Genomic DNA, 21,785 nt, shown 5'->3' with positions numbered 1-21,785 from the left:
CTTTCCCGTTGTCCTTGTCATAATCTCCTACACCCCTCTCGGAGTTTCCTTCTTTGGACTTGGCAGGCTCCATCTTGAAGTCAATGAGCAACTCGGCTACCGGTATGGCCTCATCTATGTTGGCTACTTGATGTCTTCTTAACTTCTGCTTTGCCTAACTTTGCAACCCATCTATGAAGTAAAAGAGGGAATCTTCCTCTAATAACGATGGGATTTGCAGCATTAAGGTAGTGAACTCAGCACAGACTTTCGAAGTGTGGTAGTCTTGCGGAGCTCCCTTAGATTCTGCCTAGCTTCATACATCACATTTACCGGGTAGATCTGCTTCTTCAACTCTTTCTTGAACTGTTTCCATGTCTCAATCTTGCATAGCCCCTTCTCCATGTTAGCACACATTCGACGCCACCACAACACGATGATCTATGAGAGGTACAATACAGTAGTGTTGATCTTGGTTTTATCGTCCCTCATTTTGTCGTGCTTGAAGTAATTCTCCAAGTGCCAAAGAAAATTCTCCACTTCTTGTGTGTTACGAATACCTTGAAATATTAGTTGGTTGGGAGCCTCGATCTTAGTCTCCCTCGTCACAACAATATTGCTGGCTACCTCGATCATGCCAGTATCAACATGCTCCTCGAGTGACTCTATCTTTTCCTTCATAGCATCGACAGTACTCTAACGCCTCCATGAGTCTGAACTCTAAGTCATTGATGGTTTGCCTTAGCTCCATCTTAGTCTGTGTACGTCCCTCCATGTCATTTCGGATACTCTCAATATCCTCAAGAGTGTGTCTCTCAAGAACACTAAGGCTGCCTTTCACCTTCCCCAAGCGTTGGCCAAAGATCTCGACGTCGTCCATCCTCACGTTCACCTTCATCACCCTCTCTTTACCGAGCAAGACGTCCTGCAACAGGACCTCCACTTCTTCCTCACTCGCCTTAGTGGCAGATGGTTCTTGGGATGTAGGCCCCTTGCTTGGCACACCCGCGGATGACACCTCCTGGCTCTTGTTGGGAAAATTCTTCTTTTTGTTACAGTCGTTCTTACTAGTAGCATCCTGGATGATGTTGGCTTGGGTGTTGGAAATGTTAATTTATGCGTCGTTCGCCATTCCCTTAGTTGCAACCTGGTTTTGATACCACCTTGTCACGTCCTTAGTCTTTAAATAAGTACATGTGCGACACTTGACAACTTGCTCAAGATTCTGTTATGCCAAGTCATCCTAAAATTGCTACATTCAAGACCGCTAAGGGAATGTCAGATAAGAAAGACAAGAAAAATTTGCTAAAGTAAGTTTTTTATTGTAGAGAACTTGATTGTCACAAGGTACTCGTCACCTTTTGTTCTTGCCCCGTTTGTACTTTGGACGGCTAGCAATGATGGCCTCGATCCTCCGCCCATCGGATGCCTCTCCTTGCTCTTGGCTTGAATCTCCCCATGACTCAACCAAGTCTAGCAGCTTCTCAAGCATCGGGTCCATGCTTCCACTCCTTATTTGGCTGCCCTCCGTGGTCCCAGCCTTGTTCGCAAACTTAACCCCTCTGCTTGGTGCACCGTCTAAGTCCGATAGCGTGCCATCACTTTGTAACATGCCATCCTCTTTAACTATGTGCGTCCAACGTTTCTTGCTACCAACATGCTCTATTTGTATGGCGCCATGATAGGCTTTGGAATCCCCTACTTTCGGTGTAGATTGCAAGTGCATCCCCCCAATGCAGGCAGTCTCTCATGTGCCACCCTTGTGTGCCTGAGAAACGTTCTCGATCATTGTTACAAAGTTCCCCAACTCTGGGCATTCACTTGCCCGATATGATCCTTTACAGAAGTAGTACCCTCCCTTAGGCACGTACTCGTTACCGTTTTCCGTCCCAATACTGTTTCTCTTAGACCCCTATCCGTTTTGGTATGGCCCCTTGCCATTGCCCTTGTATATCTCAACTATGCCTTTCCCGTTGTCCTTGTCATTATCTCCCCCACCACTCTCAGCATTTCCTTCTTTGGACTTGGCAGGCTCCATCTTAAGTCAACGAGCGACCCGACTACCGGTATGGCCTCATCCATGTTGGCTACTTGATGTCTTCTTAACTCCTCTTTTGCCCAATTTCGCAACCCATGTATGAAGTAGATGATGTAATGTTCCTCGAACAACGACATGATTTTATGCATTAAGGTAGTGAACTCGCGCACATAATCCTAAAGTGTGGACGTCCTTCGGAGCTCCATTAGGTTCCGCCTAGCTTCATACATCACATTTACCGAGTATAAATCTTCTTCAACTCCTTCTTGAACTGCTCCCATGTTTCAATCTTGCATAGCCCCTTCTCCATGTCAGCACACATTCGATGCCACAACAGCGCGATGATCTATGAGAGGTACAACACAGTAGTGTTGTTCTTGGTCTCATCTTCCCTCACTTTGTCGTGCTTGAAGTAATTCTCCAAGTGCCAAAGGAAATACTCCACTTCTTGTGCTTTACGAACACCTTGGAATATTGGTTGCTTGGGAGTCTCGATCTTAGTCTCCCTCATCACAACAATATTTCTGGCTGCCTCGATCATGCAATCATCAACATACTACTCGAGTGACTCTATATTTGCCTTCATAGCATTGGTAGTACTCTAACGCATCCATGAGTCCTCACTCCAAGGCAGTGATGGTTTGCCTTAGCTCCATCTCAGTCTGTGTACATCTCTCCACGTCATTTCAGATACTCTCAATCTCCTCAAGAGTGTGTCTTTCAGGAACACAAAGGGTGCCTTCCACCTTCCCCAAGCGTTGGCCAAAGATCTCGACGGAGTCTATCCTCACGTTCACCTTCATCACCCACTATTTATCGAGCGAGACGTCCTCCAGCAGGACCTCCACTTCTTCCTCGCTCCCCTTAGTGGCAGATGGTTCTTAGTATGTAAGCCCCTCGTTTGGCACAACCTCGGGCGGCACCTCCTTGATTTTGTTGGTGGAATTCCTCTTTTTGTTACGACCGTTCTTGCTAGCAACATCCTGGATAATATTGGCTTGGGTGTTGGAAGCATTAATTTCTCCGTCATTCACCTTTTCCTTAGTTGCAACATGATTTTGATACCGCATTGTCATGTACTTAGTCATTAACTAAGCACACGTGTGGCATTTGACAACTTGCTCACGATTCTGCTATGCTAAGTCAGCCTAAATTTGCTACGCTCAAGACCGCTAAAGGAATGTCATATAAGAAACACAAGATAAATTTTCCAAATGAACCTTTTTATTATAGAGAACCTGATTGTTTTGCTTTATGAGTTACATATGAATTCCCCCTATTTATACTAGTCACCTAGAGGCTAGTGTGTAACTAATAATTATTCCACAAGTCCTTCCATATTCACAAATAAATACACTCTCTAGAATTTTCTATATAGCGAGAATTTTCCAAGCACTTTCCTACCAATTCCATAAGGTTCTAGGGTCTTCCTAGAGAAACCTCTATATTTTTCTAAAACCTTCCTACAAGTGCTAGCCCCAATACAAGCGGTCTCTCATGTGTCACCCTTGTGTTCCTGAGCAGCGTTCCCGATCATTGCTGCAAGCTTCCCCAATTCTGGACATTCACTTGCCCGATGTGATCCTTTACAGAAGTAGCACCCTTCCTTAGGCACGTACTCGTTACCGCTTTTCAGCCCCTTGCCATTTTCTTGGACCCCTTGTCCGTTATGGGATGGCCCCTTGACATTGTCCTTGTATACCTCGACTATGCCTTTCCCGTTGTCCTTGTCATGATCTCCCCTACCCCTCTCGGTGTTTCCTTCTTTGGACATGGCAGGCTTCATCTTGAAGTCAATGAGCGACTCGGCTACCAGTATGGCCTCATTCATGTTGGCTACTTGATGTCTTCTTAACTACTGCTTTTCCCAATTTTGCAACCCATCCATGAAGTAGAATAAGGTATATTCCTCTAACAACGATGGTATTTGCAGCATTAAGGTTGTGAACTCGCGTACATACTCCCGAAGTGTGGCCATCTAAAACTATGTGGATTAGATGATTAAGCTAAGGGATAAACAAAGAAAGGTATAGAAGTTGAAGGATCTATTATAACACATAAGAATAAATGATCGATCATCTTCTTAAATATTACAAGGGTACAATTGCACTGGTCTATGTCAAATGACTAAGTGTGAATAGCAAGTATGTAAAGAAAAGGGCATGGGGGTTCCTAAGTTTTTTAGCCTAAAGGATCACCCCGTGTAACATAAATAATACTTCGCAACTACCTTAAGGTAGGTGTTGCTCATATTATTCAGCGGGCACATACTATCATCTCCTGCTACCCAATTACTATGTTGAAGTTGTTACTTATAGGCGTTCTAATTCAATTCTAAATTGTATCCTACGCGTGCACTACCCGTCCCATGCTTATGGTCCAGGAGGCTTTGGACCTACTATTAGGTGGTTCTAGACTCAGATTAGGTTGCTCAAAATGATAAAACTAGGCGACACTCAAAACATATAAGACTTCACATAAAGACAATTAAAGGCCCAAGTTAGCCTCCACACATAAACAACAAATGCACGCGGGCAGTTTAGGTGGTACATAGTTTTAGAATTAAGACTTAAAGTCTTATAGGCATGGTTTCTAGGTGATTCTGAATTCCAGCATCAATGTTATTGTTCTCTCTAAATGGTTTAGACAAAGAGACTGTAAGTTGTTTTCTAACTCAGGATTATTAGCGCTGATTTTATAAATAGGCGTCTTAGGCAGGTGAAACTATCCTATAGGCATGATTTCTAATAGTTGCATAATTAGGCAGTGAAACAGCTTTAAGAGTCCAGCATTAACGACGTTGATCATATAAACAGCTCTTATGCGAGTGACAACATCCTATAGGAATAATTTCTAACAATTGATAATTAGACTTGATTTTTATAACACTTTATTCCTATAGGCATGTCATCTAGGCGGGGCAGTATAATGACAATAACGGAAGTAGTTGATCAAAAGATTAGAATCATATAGTCATGATATCTGGATGAGCAGTACAGTAAAAGTAATAGAAGCAACTGACCAATTGATTATTTGAAGTTCTATAAGCATGGTATCTAGGTTAACAAAGCATATGTTATACATCCTATAGGCATGTTATCTATATGCACAGTAGTAACATAGAAACGTGCTTGAACAGTGTACAAGTGTGGTGTGCATGATTCCTATATGCATGGTCTCTATTAGTGTGCAACATACCAAACGAAATAACAAACAAGGCATGCTGAACGAAATAGCAAATATAACACACAGACTCTATAGACATATTTTCTATCCTTTCATGCAAATATTAGAATACGCAACCCATTATTCGTTATTACATATTATTGCAGGCCTAAAGAGAGAATACATGCTCAAATATTACAAACTAAAATGAGTACAGGCCCAATAAGCAGAGCAGGCCCCAAGAGGAATAACCTAGTAACTTTGAGGTCTTCAGTAATCTCATTATTCACACAAAATAGCAAACCCAGGTCTAGGTACACCCCAGGACATTAGAGTGTATCGGCTGCATGACTCGAACACAGACCCACACCAAGTCTAAAGGGGGAGCTAACTTACCAGGCAATATCAAACTTAACCATATGAGTAACAAATTATACATAAATTGATCAGACCACTTGAAGTCCACACACTTAGTTTTTAGGACTGTAATTAACAATAGTTTAAACTAGAGTAGATAGTCGAGATCACACGAAGTTATATACATAAGACGCTAGAAGTTCAAAAGATAGGATGGAACATCACAAACTAACAGACAATCCCAAGTAGAAGTTCAAGATATAATATGATCTAAGATCAGCTTAAGTACAATCTCGACAGAAGAATCTTGCAGAATTACAGACAGAAGCAAGTAATTTAGCGGTTTTCATATGGAAATTTCTAGTATGAGGGTCTAGTGCAAGTATGATCATAACAAACAGGCTGACAAAAAGGGTCTGCAACAATCCACTCAACTGGGCATGAGGAATTTTAACATTATCAATCATACACGAAGGTTTAAATAGAATCAGAACTCATAATGGACAAGAATATGTCAAATATAGGTTAACATGACTTGCCTGCACTAGGCTTAGTCACATATAGAAGAAGAGGCCAGATATTGAATTTCATCCTCGAATCCTTAGACAGTATTAAAGAACACCATATTAAACAAGGCAGGGAACACACATTAATTTACACTATCAGGGAAATCATGTTTGGGCTAATAACACGATCACGAGTTAACTCTAGAAAAGTATTAAGTTGCACATGAATGACTTAGAAAGCATTAGAATATGTTCTGGGCATAACTCGACTTATCACAAGAATATAAAACAAGGAGAAGGCTAAACTCTAGAAGGTATAGAGCCTCGAGAATAGCTTGAGAGCCTATAATAGCATGTTGGGTCATAGAAAAAAAATCTCAGAGACATAGATATGCAGAGCAGGAACTCAAACGAAAGGAGAATGAAATTGAAAGAGTCATAGGTACTTACCAGTTACAGATTAATGAACAAGTAAACAAGAGGAATAATTTCAGTAATACTCAAATGTCAATAGCAAAACGAACAGTAGAACCTAGGAATCTAAGTGTGTCAAAGTTTCCAAGGGTTTCGAATGAACCCCGGGCAATGCTCAGGCTGAGAAAGGTCCGATAATCAAATTCTGGTAGCCTTGGCTTTCAGCCGGCCAAGAGATTAAGCCTCACAGTAGTATAAGACAAGTGAGAATAAGAGAATAGTAGTAATTTCAGTAATTAAGCTCTCTTCTGGGGAATTAGGGGAGGGGATTATATAGTAGTAAAATTCAAATGAACGAACAGGGAAAACAGTCAATCAACATATTAAAGGAAAGACTATCATGAAAAAATCAATTTCGAATCAGAATAAAAGAGAAACCAGATAAACCCTAGTTTGATAGAAATCAAAAATCGACCACAGATCTTTGTGAATCGGCCCCATATCACCTTGCTATGAATGTATACAGACAAAATACCGTCTAGATCTTGGAGATTGAAGAAGATTTCATGAGATTCAAGGCTTGGTACTTGCCAAAAAATAGGCAAGTACTAAGTGATACCAATATCATATAAGTAACACGGAGACAGAACATATAAGGAAGGAGAATCATGGAGGGATTCCATATTAAGTTCGGAGTGATTGAAGGGTTTGGCGTCTAGGGTTTCTCAGAGACGAATGGAACAGAGAGGATTCAGAGGTGTCTGGAGTGGGGAAATAGGATTAGGGTTTGGGTTAGGGGGTAAAAGGAAAGGTGGGGATTTATTATAGGTTGTTGATCATTTGAGATCAACGGCCAGGATCAAAGAAAAAGGGGGCTGGTCGTTTACACGAGTCGCGATCGGGTTCATTTAAAGGGTTGTCTAGTTTAATGTAATAAAATGTAATTATGCACAGCATATAAGCTATTATTGCAAAATTGTGTAAATAGCTTGAAAATACAAATATAATTATATGAAAATAAGGTAAAATATTATGAAACATATATGTGGATTAAAATAATAAATTTAGATAATTAAGAAATCACAAAATAATTTAAAGGGGTAATTAATACATATTCAAATAATTTAAATGCAAGAAAAATAATTTTAAAGCTTTAAAATTATGAAATATTATAGAAAATACTTATATGACTCTTTTAAATTGGTGATGATGCAGGAATGATATTTTAAAAGCATATATGATATTTATAAAAATATGAGGGCAAAATTAGATATCAACATATGACCGTCCAACTTTTCTTGCTACCACCAAGCTCAATTTGCATGGCGCCAAGATAGGCTTTGGAAGCCTCTACTTTCGGCTTAGATTCCAAGCGCATCCTCCCAATGCAGGTACTCTCACATGTGACACCCTTGTGTGCCTGAGCAATGTTCCCGATCATTGTTGCAAGCTTTCCCAACTCTGGACATTCACTTTCCCCATGTGATCCTTTACAGAAGTAGCACCCTCCCTTAGGCACGTACTCGTTACCGTTTTCCGCCCCCTTGCTATTTCTCTTGGACCCCTGTCTATTATGGAATGGCCCCTTGCCATTGGCCTTGCATACCTCGACTATGCCTTTCCCGTTGTCCTTGTCATGATCTCCCCCAACCCTCTTGATGTTTCCTTCTTTGGACTTGGCAGGCTCCATCTTGAAGTCAACGACTGACTCGGCTAGCGGTATGGCCTCGTCCATGTTGGCTACTTGATGTCTTCTTAACTCCTTATTTGCTCAATTTTGCAACCCATCTATTAAGTATAAGAGGTAATCCTCCTCGAACAACAATGGGATTTGTAGCATTAAGGTAATGAACTCGCGCACATACTCCCAAAGTGTGGCCGTCTTTCGGAGCTCCCTCAGCTTCCGCATAGCTTCTTATATCACATTTATCGGGTATAATTGCTTCTTCAACTCCTTCTTGAACTGCTTCCACGTCTCAATCTTGCATAGTCCCTTCTCCATATTAGCACACATTTGATGCCACCACAGCGTGATGATCTATGAGAGGTACAACATAGTAGTTTTGATCTTGGTCTCATCGTCCCTCACTTTGTCGTGCTTGATGTAATTCTCCAAGTTCCAAAGGAAATTCTCCACTTCTTGTGCATTACGAACACCTTGGAATATTGGTGGCTTGGGAGCCTCGATCTTAGTCTCCCTCTTCACAACAATATTGTTTGTTGCCTCGATTACGCCAAAATCAACCTGCTCCCCGAGTGACTCTATCTTTGCCTTCATAGCATTGATAGTACTCTAACGCCTCCATGAATCTGCACTCCAAGGCAAGGATGGTTTGCCTTAGCTCCATCTTTGTATATGTACGTCTCTCCATGTCATTCCAGAAACTCTCAATCTCCTCAAGTGTGTGTCTCTCAAGAGCACTAAGGGTGTCTTCCACCTTCCCCAAGTGTTGGCCAAAGATCTTGACGGCATCCATCCTCACGTTCACCTTCATCACCCACTCTTTACCGAGCGAGACGTCCTCAAGCAGGTCCTATACTTCTTTCTCGCTCGCCTTAGTGGAAGATAGTCCTTGGGATGTAAGCCCCTCGTTTGGAACATCCTCGGGCGGCACCTCTTGGCTCTTGTTGGTGGAATTCAACTTTTTGTTACGGCCATTCTTGCCAGCAGCATCTTGGATGATGTTGGCTTGGATGTTGACAGCATTAATTTCTCCATCGTTCGCCATTTCCTTAGTTGTAACCTGGCTTTGATACCATGTTGTCACGTCCTTAATCTTTAACTAAGAACACGTGCGGCACTTGACAACTTGCTCATGATTCTGTTATGCCATGTCAGCCTAAAGTTGCTACACTCAAGGCCACTAAGGGAATGTCAAATATGATACACAAGAGAAATTTTTCAAATGAAGCTTTTTATTGTAGAGAACTTGATTATTTTGCTTGATGAGTTACATATGAATGTCTCATATTTATACTAGTCACCTAGAGGCTAGTGTATAAATAATAATTATTCCAGAAGTCCTTCCATATTTACAAATAAGTACACTCTCTAGAATTTTATACATAGCTAGGATCTTCCAAGGACTTTCCTAGCAATTTCATAAGGTTCTAGGGTCTTCTGAGAGAAAGCTCTATATTTTTCTAGAACCTTCCTACACGTGTAGCCTCTTTCCTATGTAAGCTTTCCATATGGAAAAAATATATGCCAAGTGATACCTATGTGTCATGATGATGTGGCGGGCCATAACACGCTCCCCCACCTAATTTTGCGCTGCCCTCGGCACAAAGTATCGACACGTACGCGCTCACCTCGCCTTGGTGTCGCCGGAGATCTTTGCCAATTAGCCATAATACCCTATGGAGCGGTTCGCCTTCCCATGTTACAAGGTACTTGTCACTTTTCTTCCTTCCCCTTTTGTACTTTGGACGGCTAGCAATGATGGCCTCGATCCTCCGCCCATCGGATTCCTCTCCTTGCTCTTGGCTTGAATCTCCCCATGACTCTACCAAGTCTAGCAACTTCTCAAGCATCGGGTCCATGCTTCCACTCCCAATTTGGCTGCCCTCGCAGTCCCAGCCTTGCTAGCAAACTTGACCCCTCTACTTGATGCATCGTCTAAGTCTGATAGTGTGCCATCACTTTGTAACTTGCCATCCTCTTCAACTATGTCCGTCCAACGTTTCTTGCTACCACCATGATCTATTTACATGGCGCCAAGATAGGCTTTAGATTCCAAGCGCTTCCACCCAATGCAGGCGGTCTCTCATGTGTCACCCTTGTGTGCCTGAGCAACGCTCCCGATCATTGTTGCAAGCTTCCCCAACTCTGGACATTCACTTGCCCGATGTGATCCTTTACAAAAGTAGCACCCTCTCTTAGGCACGTACTCATTACCATTTTTTGGCCCCTTGTCGTTTCTCTTGGACCCATGTTTGTTATGGAATGGCACCTCGCCATTGCCTTTGTATACCTCGACTATGCCTTTCTCGTTGTCCTTGTTATGATCTCCCCCACTCCTCTCAGCGTTTCCTTCTTTGGACTTGGCAGGCTCCATTTTGAAGTTAACGAGCGACTCGGCTACCGGTACAGCCTCGTCCATGTTGGATACTTGATGTCTTCTTAACTTTTATTTTGCCTAATTTTGCAACCCATCTATGAAGTGGAAGATTGATTCTTCCTCAAACAACGACGGGATTTACAGCATTAAGGTAGTGAACTCGCGCACATACCCCCGAAGTGTGGTCGTCATTCGGAGCTCCCTTAACTTCCGCCTAGCTTCATACATCACTTTTACCGGGTATAATTGCTCCTTTAACTCCTTCTTGAACTGCTCCTACGTCTCAATCATGCATAGCCCTTTCTCCATCTCAGCACACATGTCACAACTTAATTTAGGATCGTGGCCGGCGCTTAGGGGCAAGTGCTCCCAAGAAAATCTTATCGGTATTTTACAGAAAAACGGACAGAGTTTCCCATGCTTTTGGACTATCCAAAAGCATTTCTTGTTAAAAAATCAACAACCAACCATCGAAATATCAAACCAAATAATCAACAACTTATCAATTAACCAAAACAAGTCTCCACAATTATTAATCAATCCACTAACAACCAGAAATACTAATTTATCTCCAAGTTCGATAAGGAAGTGCAATACTCATCATAAGTCTATAATAACGAAAGAATACTCATGACACTAAAAGAATGACTATGGAGCGACTCTAAGAGTTCAAAGAAAAGACCATAACTATAAAAAAATTCTTCGCCCATGCGAACAAGTGTGAGGCTCACCAAGAACTATCAACCTGTGCGCATTAATTAACGAAATCCTTGCCTGCGTCAACTGCTGTCTCTGTAAAAAAAATAGCGGGAAGTGAGTCTCTAGCTCAGTGAGTAATAACACTTAACCACCACCGTTTTTATTGGGGACAAGTCAGAAACCATGCTAGTATATCAAACAAAAAATATCATAAGAATACCATTTCTAAAACAGTAAATATAATCAATCTTTTCATGTATTTCCTGTAACATAAATCAATTTTAAAAATTGGTAAAAAAATCAGTAAACACTTTATCATAGCAAATCTTTATGTTTGAGAGGTTTCCAAGAAAGGATCATGTAATATGTATCACTGTGTGGACCCCTTCATAAAAGGAGTCAAATATAACTGTAGGTCCCTAGTCGAGGGAAAACTATAACTGTATGCTAGTTCTACCTTTTCACTAGCGAGGGCTATAAATATACTCGGTAATCGATAAATACAATGTGCACCAGGTGTAACGAACCCGCTGTAAACAGTAAATATTCACGTGAAAGCATTTTCAAAATAGTACAGGGCATTTCACTTCTTATCAAATCATGTAATCCAAATTCCGGTAACGGTAATCATATCTCAAGTGACAGTAAAACATATCTAGTAATAGTGAGAACATTTTAAATAATTGTAAACATCTCAAGTAAACTATTCAGTACCATATCAAGTAAAGGACTTGTCCCACATGCAATTTTAAACATTCGGTAACACCTTTTATTTTCAAAATATAGTATAAACCATGCAGGTTATGAAAACACAAATTACGGTAAAAATACTACTCACCTCTCGAAGCCAACTAACCAAAGCTCGACTGCTTATCGTCCAATTGTTCCATTCGTATCCAATCTATAAATCAATATAATTTTAGTATTATCATCTTCTAACCAGTTCTCAACAACTACTTCATTACAGGTTCATATTTATTCATGAACTAACTTGTTTCTTCGTGGAAGTTTACGTTACTGTTACCATCCATAATTTCTTAATTTATTTTTCTAAGTAAATCTATCGCGAATTTACTTTTCTATTCTCAAACCTTACTTCAACTTCTTTACTAAGTATACTGAAAACTTGTAGTTAAATAGTAACACTAAGTTTACTTTCCCATATCTTCCTAATGAATATAATACAAGCAGAAGATTTTTACGTTAAATAGTAACACTGAGTTTACTTTCCCATATCTTCCTAATGAATATAGTACAAGAAGAAGATTTTTACTTTTAGCATCATTGTCTGCTTAATCAGACTTTTGTATATATATATATATATATATATATATATATATATATATATATATATATATATATATATATATATATATATATATATATATATTTGATCCAATTTGACTAATTCATTACTTAGCATATCTTGAATAAAAAAAATCTGATTCTTGTTCATGCGTTCCTCATATCCAAGCAAATTGATATTTCTAAATCCAAATTATTAGTATTATCCTTTAATTCAACCCATGACAAGGTGTATGAAGTTATGTCAGTGGAATAAAATTATAAGAATACTTTGTTACCTATTTACCAAAGCTTGGTTCCAACCTTCTCCTTCTTCTACTTCTCCTTTGTTTCTTCCTCTGCGCCTTCTTCATCTTTTTTTCTTTTTTCTATTGCCTTGAATGCTTCTGCTGAAGCTTAATGGCATCTAAGCGTAGGCTTTTGCCTTTTGTGCCTCGTAATGGGCTTTTTCCCTAATCTACCATTTTTTGGTTTTTTTAATTAGTTTGCTAAAATGACCAATATACCTTTTTTTTTAAAAATAATATTACGAGATATTGCATTTTTCCCACCTTATAAAAATTCAGTCCCCGAATTTAATCCAAGTACGTTCATGTAGACTGAAATAAATAAGGATACTTGACTCGCATAGCACCTTCTACTTCCCATGTGGCTTCTTTAACTGTATGGTTTCTCAATAGGATTTTTACGAATACAATTTCCTTTGACCGTAGCTTTCTTACTTGTCTATTAACAATAGTCATCGGCTCCTCCTCGTAAGACAACTTCTCATCAAGCGGTATAGTTGATGCTTCAAGCACCTAAGATGAGTCTGATATATATTTTCTTAGCATTGAGATATGAAATATTGGATGAATAAAGGAAAACTCGGGAGGAAGAGCCAAACGATAAGCCACAGCTCCCACTCGGTCTAGTATCTCATACGGTCCTATAAATCTGGGCCAACTTGCCTTTTTTTTCAAACCGTATCACACCTTTCACAGGGGAGACTCGTAGGAACACTTTGAACCTAATTGTGAATACTAAATCTCTTCTTCTCTTATCTGCATAAGACTTTTGTCTACTTTGAGCTGTAAGCAATCTCTGTCTGATCAACTGGACCTTGTCCATAGCTTCTTGTACTATGTGGATCCCAATAAGTTAGTTTCACCAGCTTCAAACCATCCGATCGGAGAACGACATCTTCTACCATATAATACTTCGTACGGTGCCATCTGAATACTAGATTGGAAGCTATTGTTATAAGCAAATTCAGCTAAAGGTAGATAAACATCCCAACTACCTCCAAACTCAAAAATGCACGTACATATCCTCCAAGATCTGTATAGTACGTTCTGACTGCCTGTCCGTCTGTGGATGAAATGCAGTACTAAGATCTACTCGTGTACCCAATGCTCTTGAAAAGATTTCCAAAAGTGTGAAGTAAATTGTGATCCTCTATCAGAGATGATGGATACTGAAGCTCCGTGAAGTCGGACAATTTCGTTCATAAATATTTATGCATACCTCACTCCACCATATGTAGTCTTCACTGGCAAAAACTGTGCTGATTTCATCACTCGATCTACAATTACCCACACCGAATCATAACCTCTAAGGCTACGGGGTACTCCAGTCACAAAATCCATGGTAATTCTTTTTCATTTCCACTCCGGAATCTCAATTTGTTGTAGTAGTCCTGCTGGTCGCTGATGCTCAGCCTTGATATGCTGACAAATCAAACAAATAGAAACAAAATTAGCAACATGTTTCTTCATACCTGCCCACCAATAAAATTGCGTTAGGTCATGATACATTTTTGTGGATCCAGGATGTATATTGTATCTAGAGTTGTGAGCTTCTTCAAGAATAGCCTGTCTCAACCCATCTACGTTTGCTACACATAGCCTGTCACCCATTCGAAGAACACCATCACTTTCAACAATCATATCCTTGCTTTTACCAACTAAGGCCTCATCTCTGTATTTGTATAATCGCTCATCCTCATATTGGGTGGCTTTAATGCGCTCAATTAATGAAGACTTAGCCTGAGAAAAAGCCAACAATGCCTCTGAATTTCCGACACTAAATCTGATACCTATATCTTCTAGTCTCTGAATATCTTTGGCCAAAAGTCTCTTTGTAAGAGCTATATGTGTCAAACTCCCCATAGATTTTCTGCTCAATGCGTCAGCCACCACATTGGCTTTTCCTGGATGATATAAAATAGAACAGTCATAGTCTTTGAGTAGTTCCATCTACCGACGCTGCCGAAGATTCAGATCTCTCTACTGAAAGATATACTTCAGACTTTTATGGTCAGTATAAATCTCACAAGTTTCGCTATATAGGTAATGCTTCAAAAGTTTTAGAGCAAATACCACTGCAGCCATCTCCAAATCATGTGTAAGATAGTTTTGCTCGTGCTTTTTCAATTGTCTCGAAGCATAATCTATAACGCGACCATTTTGCATGAGAACACACCCTAATCCCGCCCTTGATGCATCACAGAACACCGTAAATCCTCCAAAACCCGATGGTAAAGCTAATATTGGTGCTGTTGTCAGACACGTTTTGAGTTTTTGAAAGCTCTTCTCACATTCTTCCGTCCACTGAAACATTGCATTTTTCTGTGTTAGCTTAGTGGCGCTGTTATTATGGAGAAATCCTGCACAAAACGCCTGTAATAGCTTGCTAAGCCTAAAAAACTGCGAATCTATGTAGGAGAAGTAAGTCTGGGCCATTTCTGTACAGCTTTTGTCTTCTTAGGATCTACTATAATTCCATCCTTGGATACAATATGTCCCAGAAATGATACTGAGTGTAGCCAAAATTCATACTTTGAGAACTTAGTATAAAGCTGATGTTCTCGCAATGTCTGCAACACAATCCTCAGATGATTCTTGTGTTCACCTTGGCTACGAGAATATATCAGGATATCATCAATAAATACTATTATAAATCTATCCAGAAACGGCTTGAACATCCTATTCATTAAATCCATGAATGCAACTGGAGCATTAGTCAGTCCGAAAGGCATCACCAGAAACTCATAGTGCTCGTAGCGAGTCCTGAAAGCAATCTTAGAAATATCTTCATATTTGATTCTAAGCTGATGATAACATGTTGTCTATACGAGGCAAAGGATATTTATTGCGTATTGTCATCTTGTTCAACTGCCTGTAGTCAATGTACATTCTCAGAGATCCGTCTTTCTTCATAACGAACAATACTGGTGCACCCCATGGTGATACACTAGGTCTGATAAAATCCTTATCTAACAAATCTTGCAACTGTTGCTTTAGCTCCCTCAACTCTGCTGGTGTCATCCGATATGGGGGTATCGATATGAGCTGTGTGCCAGGTGGCAAATCAATACCAAAGTCTATTTCTCGTACTGGAGGCAATCCTCGTAAATTCTCAAGAAATACATCAGAAAATTCTCTCACTACTGGTGCATTTTCTATACTAATTGTTTCCTCTCTTGTGTCATTTACAATAGCTAAGAGACCCAAGAAACCTTTCTTCAAAAGTCGTTGAGCCTTCATAAAAGATACAACTTTGCAAATCTCTGGAACTAGGCCTCTTTTAAAACAAAACTAGGTTCGTTTGGTATCTCAAACTTAACTATCTTTGCATGACAATCGATGATAGCATAGCAAGAAGATAACCAATTCATTCCCATCAGTATGTCAAAGTCAATCATGTCAAGTACAATAAGGTCAGCTAGAGTATCTCTACCCTTAACCCGAATCTGACAAGCACGTACATGTATTCAGCTAATAGGGACTCTCCAACAGGAGTAGCAACTAGAAAAAGATCATTTAATAGCTGAGGTTGTCTACCAAACCTCAAAGCAAAGTACGAGGACACATAGGAGTGAGTAGATCCCGGATCAATTAACGCAAGTGCATCAAATGTACAGACAGAAAGAATACATGTAACCACAACATTCGAGGCCTGAGCATCCTGTCTAGTAAATGCAAAAACTCTCGCCTGACCTCTACCAGCATTCCCTTGCCCTTGATTCACAGTAGCACGATCTCTAGCACCTCAACCTCTATTTCTTGTACCTGCAGCACCTGAAGTATTACGAGTAATCTGAGTCGATGCAGCTGACTAGATAGAAGCCTGGCTGAAATTCCTCAGAGGCTGAGGGCAATCCCTCAAGTGATGTCCCAACTGGCCACACCGAAAGCACTCTCTAGTCAGAACACGACACTGGCCCAAATAGAATCTACCACAGGTCTAGCAGACTGGAGTAGTGGCATATATCTGCACAGAATTACGATGGCCAGATGATGATGGTCCCCTAGTACCCTGTCTATAATGTGGTCTGTATGTGGACTGTGAAAACAAGTGTGTCCCTGTCTCAGAACCTTGTTGTTGTTGTCCCTGATTTCTTGCTCTGCGATTTTCACTAAAACCGCCACTGAAAGATCCTCCTATCTTGGCCTTCTTAAGTAAATCACTGGATGCACGCTCATCACGTCCCTTGTTTTCAATCTTTCTAGCGAGATCGACTGCATCAGAGTAGGACAAAGTTTTCATCTGTGGACCTAATGCAGTGTATAGACAACCAACCAATCCATCAAGAAGCCTTTGAACTCGAGCTTCTTGGGTAGGCACTAAGTAAGGATCATATCTAGCCAGATTAAAAAACTTGGTGTTACATGTTGACACATCCATATCTGGAGTCTGAACCAATCTCTCAAAGTCTCTAGCATATTTTGGCCTCAGGCTGTCTGGAAGAAAATGATTCATGAACAACTAACTGAACTCATCCCATGTCAGTGTTGCTGCTCCTGCTGGCCTTCCTAGCAATACAGTTTCATACTGTGTGGTAGCCATATCCTCTAGTTTGTATGATGCGAGCTCTACGACTCTCTCACTAGAACATCCTAGAGCACGTAATGCCTTAAGTGTTCCATCCAAGAATCTTTGAGGATCTGCTGAATTATCAGAACCTATGAATTTTGGTGATTTCAATTTTAGGAACTCTTGTAGGGATACCTTCTTATTCCCGAAAGTCTGAGTCAGTGCAGGTGCTTGTGTCTGTAAGGTAGCCTGAGGAGCTAAACTTCCACCCTGAGTAGGCACCAATGCCTCTAACACATTCAATAACCTTTCCACTACATTTGCTGGTAAGGTAACAATAGGTACAACAGTTGGCACTGGTGGTGGAGCGTCCTGAACTCCCTGTTCTTGCTAGGGGTGGGAATAAAATCCAAAAAATCGAATTTCGAACCGGACCGAATTAATTCGGTATTTCGGTTTCAGTTTTTTCGGTATTTTGGTATAATTCAATATTTTATTTTCGGTATTTTGGTATAACAGTACGGTCCTTGGTATTAGGATCTTGAAAATTCGGTATATCGAAATACCGAATTTTTAAAGAATTTTATATTGGACCTATATTGCCCAGCCCAACCTAATATGTTGTATATCTAATTCTCTACATTGCCCTAGTGCCCAACGCCCCAGCCCAACCCAATAAGGCCTAACAGAAACCTCTTTAGTCTTTCACTATAGGGATTAGGGAATTAGAAATGGAGAAACAGAAACGGAGAAACCTAACCTAACAGAATAGATATCGGCTGTTGTGACTGTGAGAGAGAACTCAGAGAAGTGAGAACCTCGGACTTCACGACCTCGGGGCCGACGACTCTGCTGCTGATTTCCTCATTTTTTACCTTAATTCTTCAATCGTCAACTCTTCAACAGGTTCATAACTTTTCATTCTTCAATCTTCAGTTTGTTTTATAATAATAGTTGTACTATTGGAGAAGGAATGTTATTTTGAATTTTGGGGTATGAATTTTGATGTAGCTGTAGTGTTGAATTTTGGGGTATAATTTAGGATTAAGTCATGTCTCATTTTTCTATTTCATTTAATTCGTTTCTGCTTGTATCGTCGCTTAACTAGGTTGATTTGATTAATTATGTCACTGCTAATATGTGTCTTGCCTCTTTTCTAATTTTATTTTTCTCTCTGATTAATTGGGTTAGTATTGGGTTAATTTCAGGAGTTTAAAATGCTGAATTTTCTATTTTTGCACTTGTTAAGTTAGTGGGGATTCATATTAAGAGTTAGATTGGATGAATCTGGAATGAAGAGAAGTAAATATATAGCATTAAATTTTGGAAGTCCATTGCTTACAGTAAAGAAATTCAATGTACAGAAGGATTCCAGAAAAGTAAATGTCCATTGCTTTCGCTTCAGAAATACTTTAATACTCAGAAAAGTAAATCTGGAATTAATTCTATTTGGAAGTTCTATTTACAAAAACTTTAGTACAGAATAATAGCTATCTAGATTCTACTCCTCTACAGCTCTTAAAATTTGGAAAAAAATGCACTGTTAATACTATGAAGAAGCCTAATAGGCCAATATCATAAATATTGGACAAATCTTCATAAATTCACAGCTCAAAATGATAATGGCATCACATTTAGACTCAAATCCTCACCACTTGAATTTGTAAGAATTCCTCTTTCAATAGCTTTCTTGATTCCCCTTTGAGAATTCCTCCCGAAAGACATCATCAGTATGTCTGCTGCATTATGTAAAGAACCTTCAGAATTTAACTTTATAGTTCTTTGTTCTAGTTTTCTTCATTAGGTATTCCCTTTACCTTTAATAGTGTAAATCTCGAATGAAGTTTGAAATATAAGTCTTAATTTGTGTTTATATTTGTTTTAATTTTGTATAGATGGCCGATGAAAGTAGAGTAAGTGATGCTGATTCAACTGAAAGTTTATCTATTACTGAAGATAGCAACACCAACACAATTGATACTCAAGATTCTAAGAAAAGAAAAGTCATCCAACCTAGATCCGAAGTTTGAAAATTTTTTGATAAATTTGAGGTAAATGGGGTCGGTAAAGCAAGGTGTAGATATTGTAAGCAAGCTTATGCTACTAATACATCTAGAAATGGAATACAGGGATTGAAAAATTATTTGGCTAGATGCAAAGAATACCCACTTAACATTAATAAAGATAATAGTCAAACAAAGATAAATTTTTAATCTTGCCAAAATGATGGAGGATCACTTTGAAAATTTAATCAAGAAGTGGTTAGAAGGGCCTTAATTGAGATGATAGTTATTGATGAACTACTAGTTAGCTTTGTAGAAAAGGAAGGCTTTATGAAATTTATGAGAATAACTCAACCACTATTTCGTCTTCCTTCTCGTAGAATAATAACAAGGGATTGTTATGAAGTTTACGGTGAATTGAAGCAAAATCTAAGAAGGTCTTTTAGTGAAGCACGACCAAAAATTTTACCTCACAACGGATACATGGATTTCGTTGCAAAGAATAAATTATATGTGCTTGATAGCCCACTTCATTGATAGAGATTGGAAGTTGCATAAAATAATACTAAATGCTTACCCTATCACTAGTCATAAGGGTGAAGAGATGGCTAAAGCTTTTTATAATTATTTGCTTGAATGAAAATTAGACAAGGTGTTCACTATTACCGTGGACAATGCTTCTTCAAATGATGTCACAGTCAAAGAATTATCTAAAAAGTTAGATATGTGAAAAACTAATATGATGAGTGGTAAACATCTTCATGTGAGATGCATGGCTCATATACTAAATCTAATCGTGCAAGATAGTATGAAAGAAACTGATGCTTCTGTCACACGTATTAGAAATATTGTGAGATCTTCGCCTGCAAGGACCTTAAAGTTTAAACAGTATTGTGCACATGTAAAGGTAGAATGTACCAAAATATTGTGTTTAGATGTTCCTACTAGGTGGAATTCCACCTATTTGATGTTGGATACGGCACAAAACTTTGAAAAGGCCTTTGACAAGTTTCATCTTTTTGATGATGGATTTTCTGCTTATCAATGTTCTCATCTTTGTGAAGATGGTAGTAGTGCAGGTTCTCTTGAATCTGATGATTGGGTGAATGTGAGGAATGTGATAGAGTTTCTTGCAAGATTTCACGAGCTCACAAAAAAAGTTTTAGGTTCACGTTATATCACTTGTAACTCTCATTTTGAGGATGTATCTGAACTTTATTGTCATATGAAAATGTGTTTAATTAGTGAGGATGAGCATTTGAGAAAAATGGCTGAGCGGATGCAAGAAAAGTTCAAGAAGTATTAAGGTGAACCTGAAAAGATGAATAAAATAATTTTTATTGCTTCCGTCTTGGATTCACGTAACAAATTTGAATATGTTAGCCTTGCACTTGAAGAGCTTTTTGGGGAGGAAAAAGGGAAGAAAATAAATACTGAGGTGTATGCTTATATGAATTCTTTGTTTGAAGAGTATCTAAAAAATTATTCAACTAGATCTTGTCCTCAATCTCCATCTAGTTCTACTTCATCTAGTAACGCATCTAATACATCTAGTGGGAGTATTATAACTGCATCATTAATAAGGACGAAGCTTCAATTGAAGAAATAAAAGAAAGACAATGGAAGTGGGGGTGCTAAATCGGAGTTGGATAAATACATTAGTGAAGAACAAGAGCCTTTTAGTTAAAAATTTGATATCTTAAGTTGGTGGAAAACACATGCTCCTGATTTCCTATTCTTTCGGAATTAGCTCGTGATGTGTTGGCTATTCCAATTTCTAGTGTGGCATCGGAATGTGCGTTTAGCACCAGTGGCCATATTCTTGATTCATTTAGGAGTTCATTGACTCCTAAATGTGTGCAAGCTCTTGTTTGTGTTCAAGATTGGCTTAGAGAAGAGAAGAATCCTATTAGTGTTGAAGAAGACTTGGAGTATCTTGAGGAACTCGAGCCTGGTAAGCTTTAATGTTTTGTGTGTATTTTAGTTCAAAATAATATATCATACTTATTTATTTGTATGACATATTTGGTCGAATTATCTTTAGATATGGAAAATAATGAAAGCACTACTAGCATTGTTTGATGTATAGTTACAACTTGCAACTTGAGTGGTAAGTTTAATACTCAATTTGTTTGGTGATATACTTTTGTAGTTTTGTTTTATTATTATCAAAAAATAATATTCTAACTTATGATTTATCTTTTTTTTTAGGTTCAAGTGCAATCATGTCCCGTGCTCCTAAAGTACGCTCTCATATTTAGGAACACTTTGAGGTGAAAGAAGATAACAGAAAAGTTCGCAAAGTAGAGTGCAAGCATTGTGGTCGAGTCTATAATGTTCATCCAAAGAGGGATGGCACATATTATTTAAGGAAGCATATTAGGTGTTGTCTTGAGCGTCTTCCTGAAATCCGTATTTAAGAATTAAAACTAAGTTGATTCGAGACTATTAGTGTAAGCTT

General features: G+C 39.1%; 1 protein-coding gene and 1 long non-coding RNA gene across 2 annotated transcripts; both read left to right on the top strand.

The window, feature by feature from the left end:
* Positions 1-20,096: 20,096 nt before the first annotated feature.
* On the top strand, positions 20,097-20,933 carry LOC138902028 (zinc finger BED domain-containing protein RICESLEEPER 2-like). The gene is made up of 2 exons (XM_070189834.1): positions 20,097-20,623; positions 20,708-20,933. Exons 1-2 carry the CDS (start codon positions 20,097-20,099, stop codon positions 20,931-20,933), a joined length of 753 nt encoding a protein of 250 aa, XP_070045935.1.
* Positions 20,934-20,943: 10 nt separating this feature from the next.
* Positions 20,944-21,671, top strand: LOC138900784 (uncharacterized). The gene is made up of 3 exons (XR_011412055.1): positions 20,944-21,278; positions 21,369-21,434; positions 21,536-21,671. It is a non-coding gene; the product is annotated as an uncharacterized lncRNA (long non-coding RNA).
* The last annotated feature ends 114 nt before the right edge of the window (positions 21,672-21,785 follow it).

This window comes from Nicotiana tomentosiformis, chromosome 11, assembly GCF_000390325.3.
Source record: "Nicotiana tomentosiformis chromosome 11, ASM39032v3, whole genome shotgun sequence".
NCBI classification, from domain to species: Eukaryota; Viridiplantae; Streptophyta; class Magnoliopsida; order Solanales; family Solanaceae; genus Nicotiana; species Nicotiana tomentosiformis.
The sequence above is the reverse complement of the archived record's forward strand: the minus strand, read 5'-3'. Positions and strand labels throughout refer to the sequence as shown.

Bases quoted from the DNA above. Each gene is read 5' to 3' on its own strand.
- LOC138902028 (XM_070189834.1), top strand. From the start codon at position 20,097: ATGGCTCATATACTAAATCTAATCGTGCAAGATAGTATGAAAGAAACT. The intron at 20,624-20,707 runs GTATTAAGGTGA...TGAATATGTTAG, and splicing joins ATGCAAGAAAAGTTCAAGAA to CCTTGCACTTGAAGAGCTTT.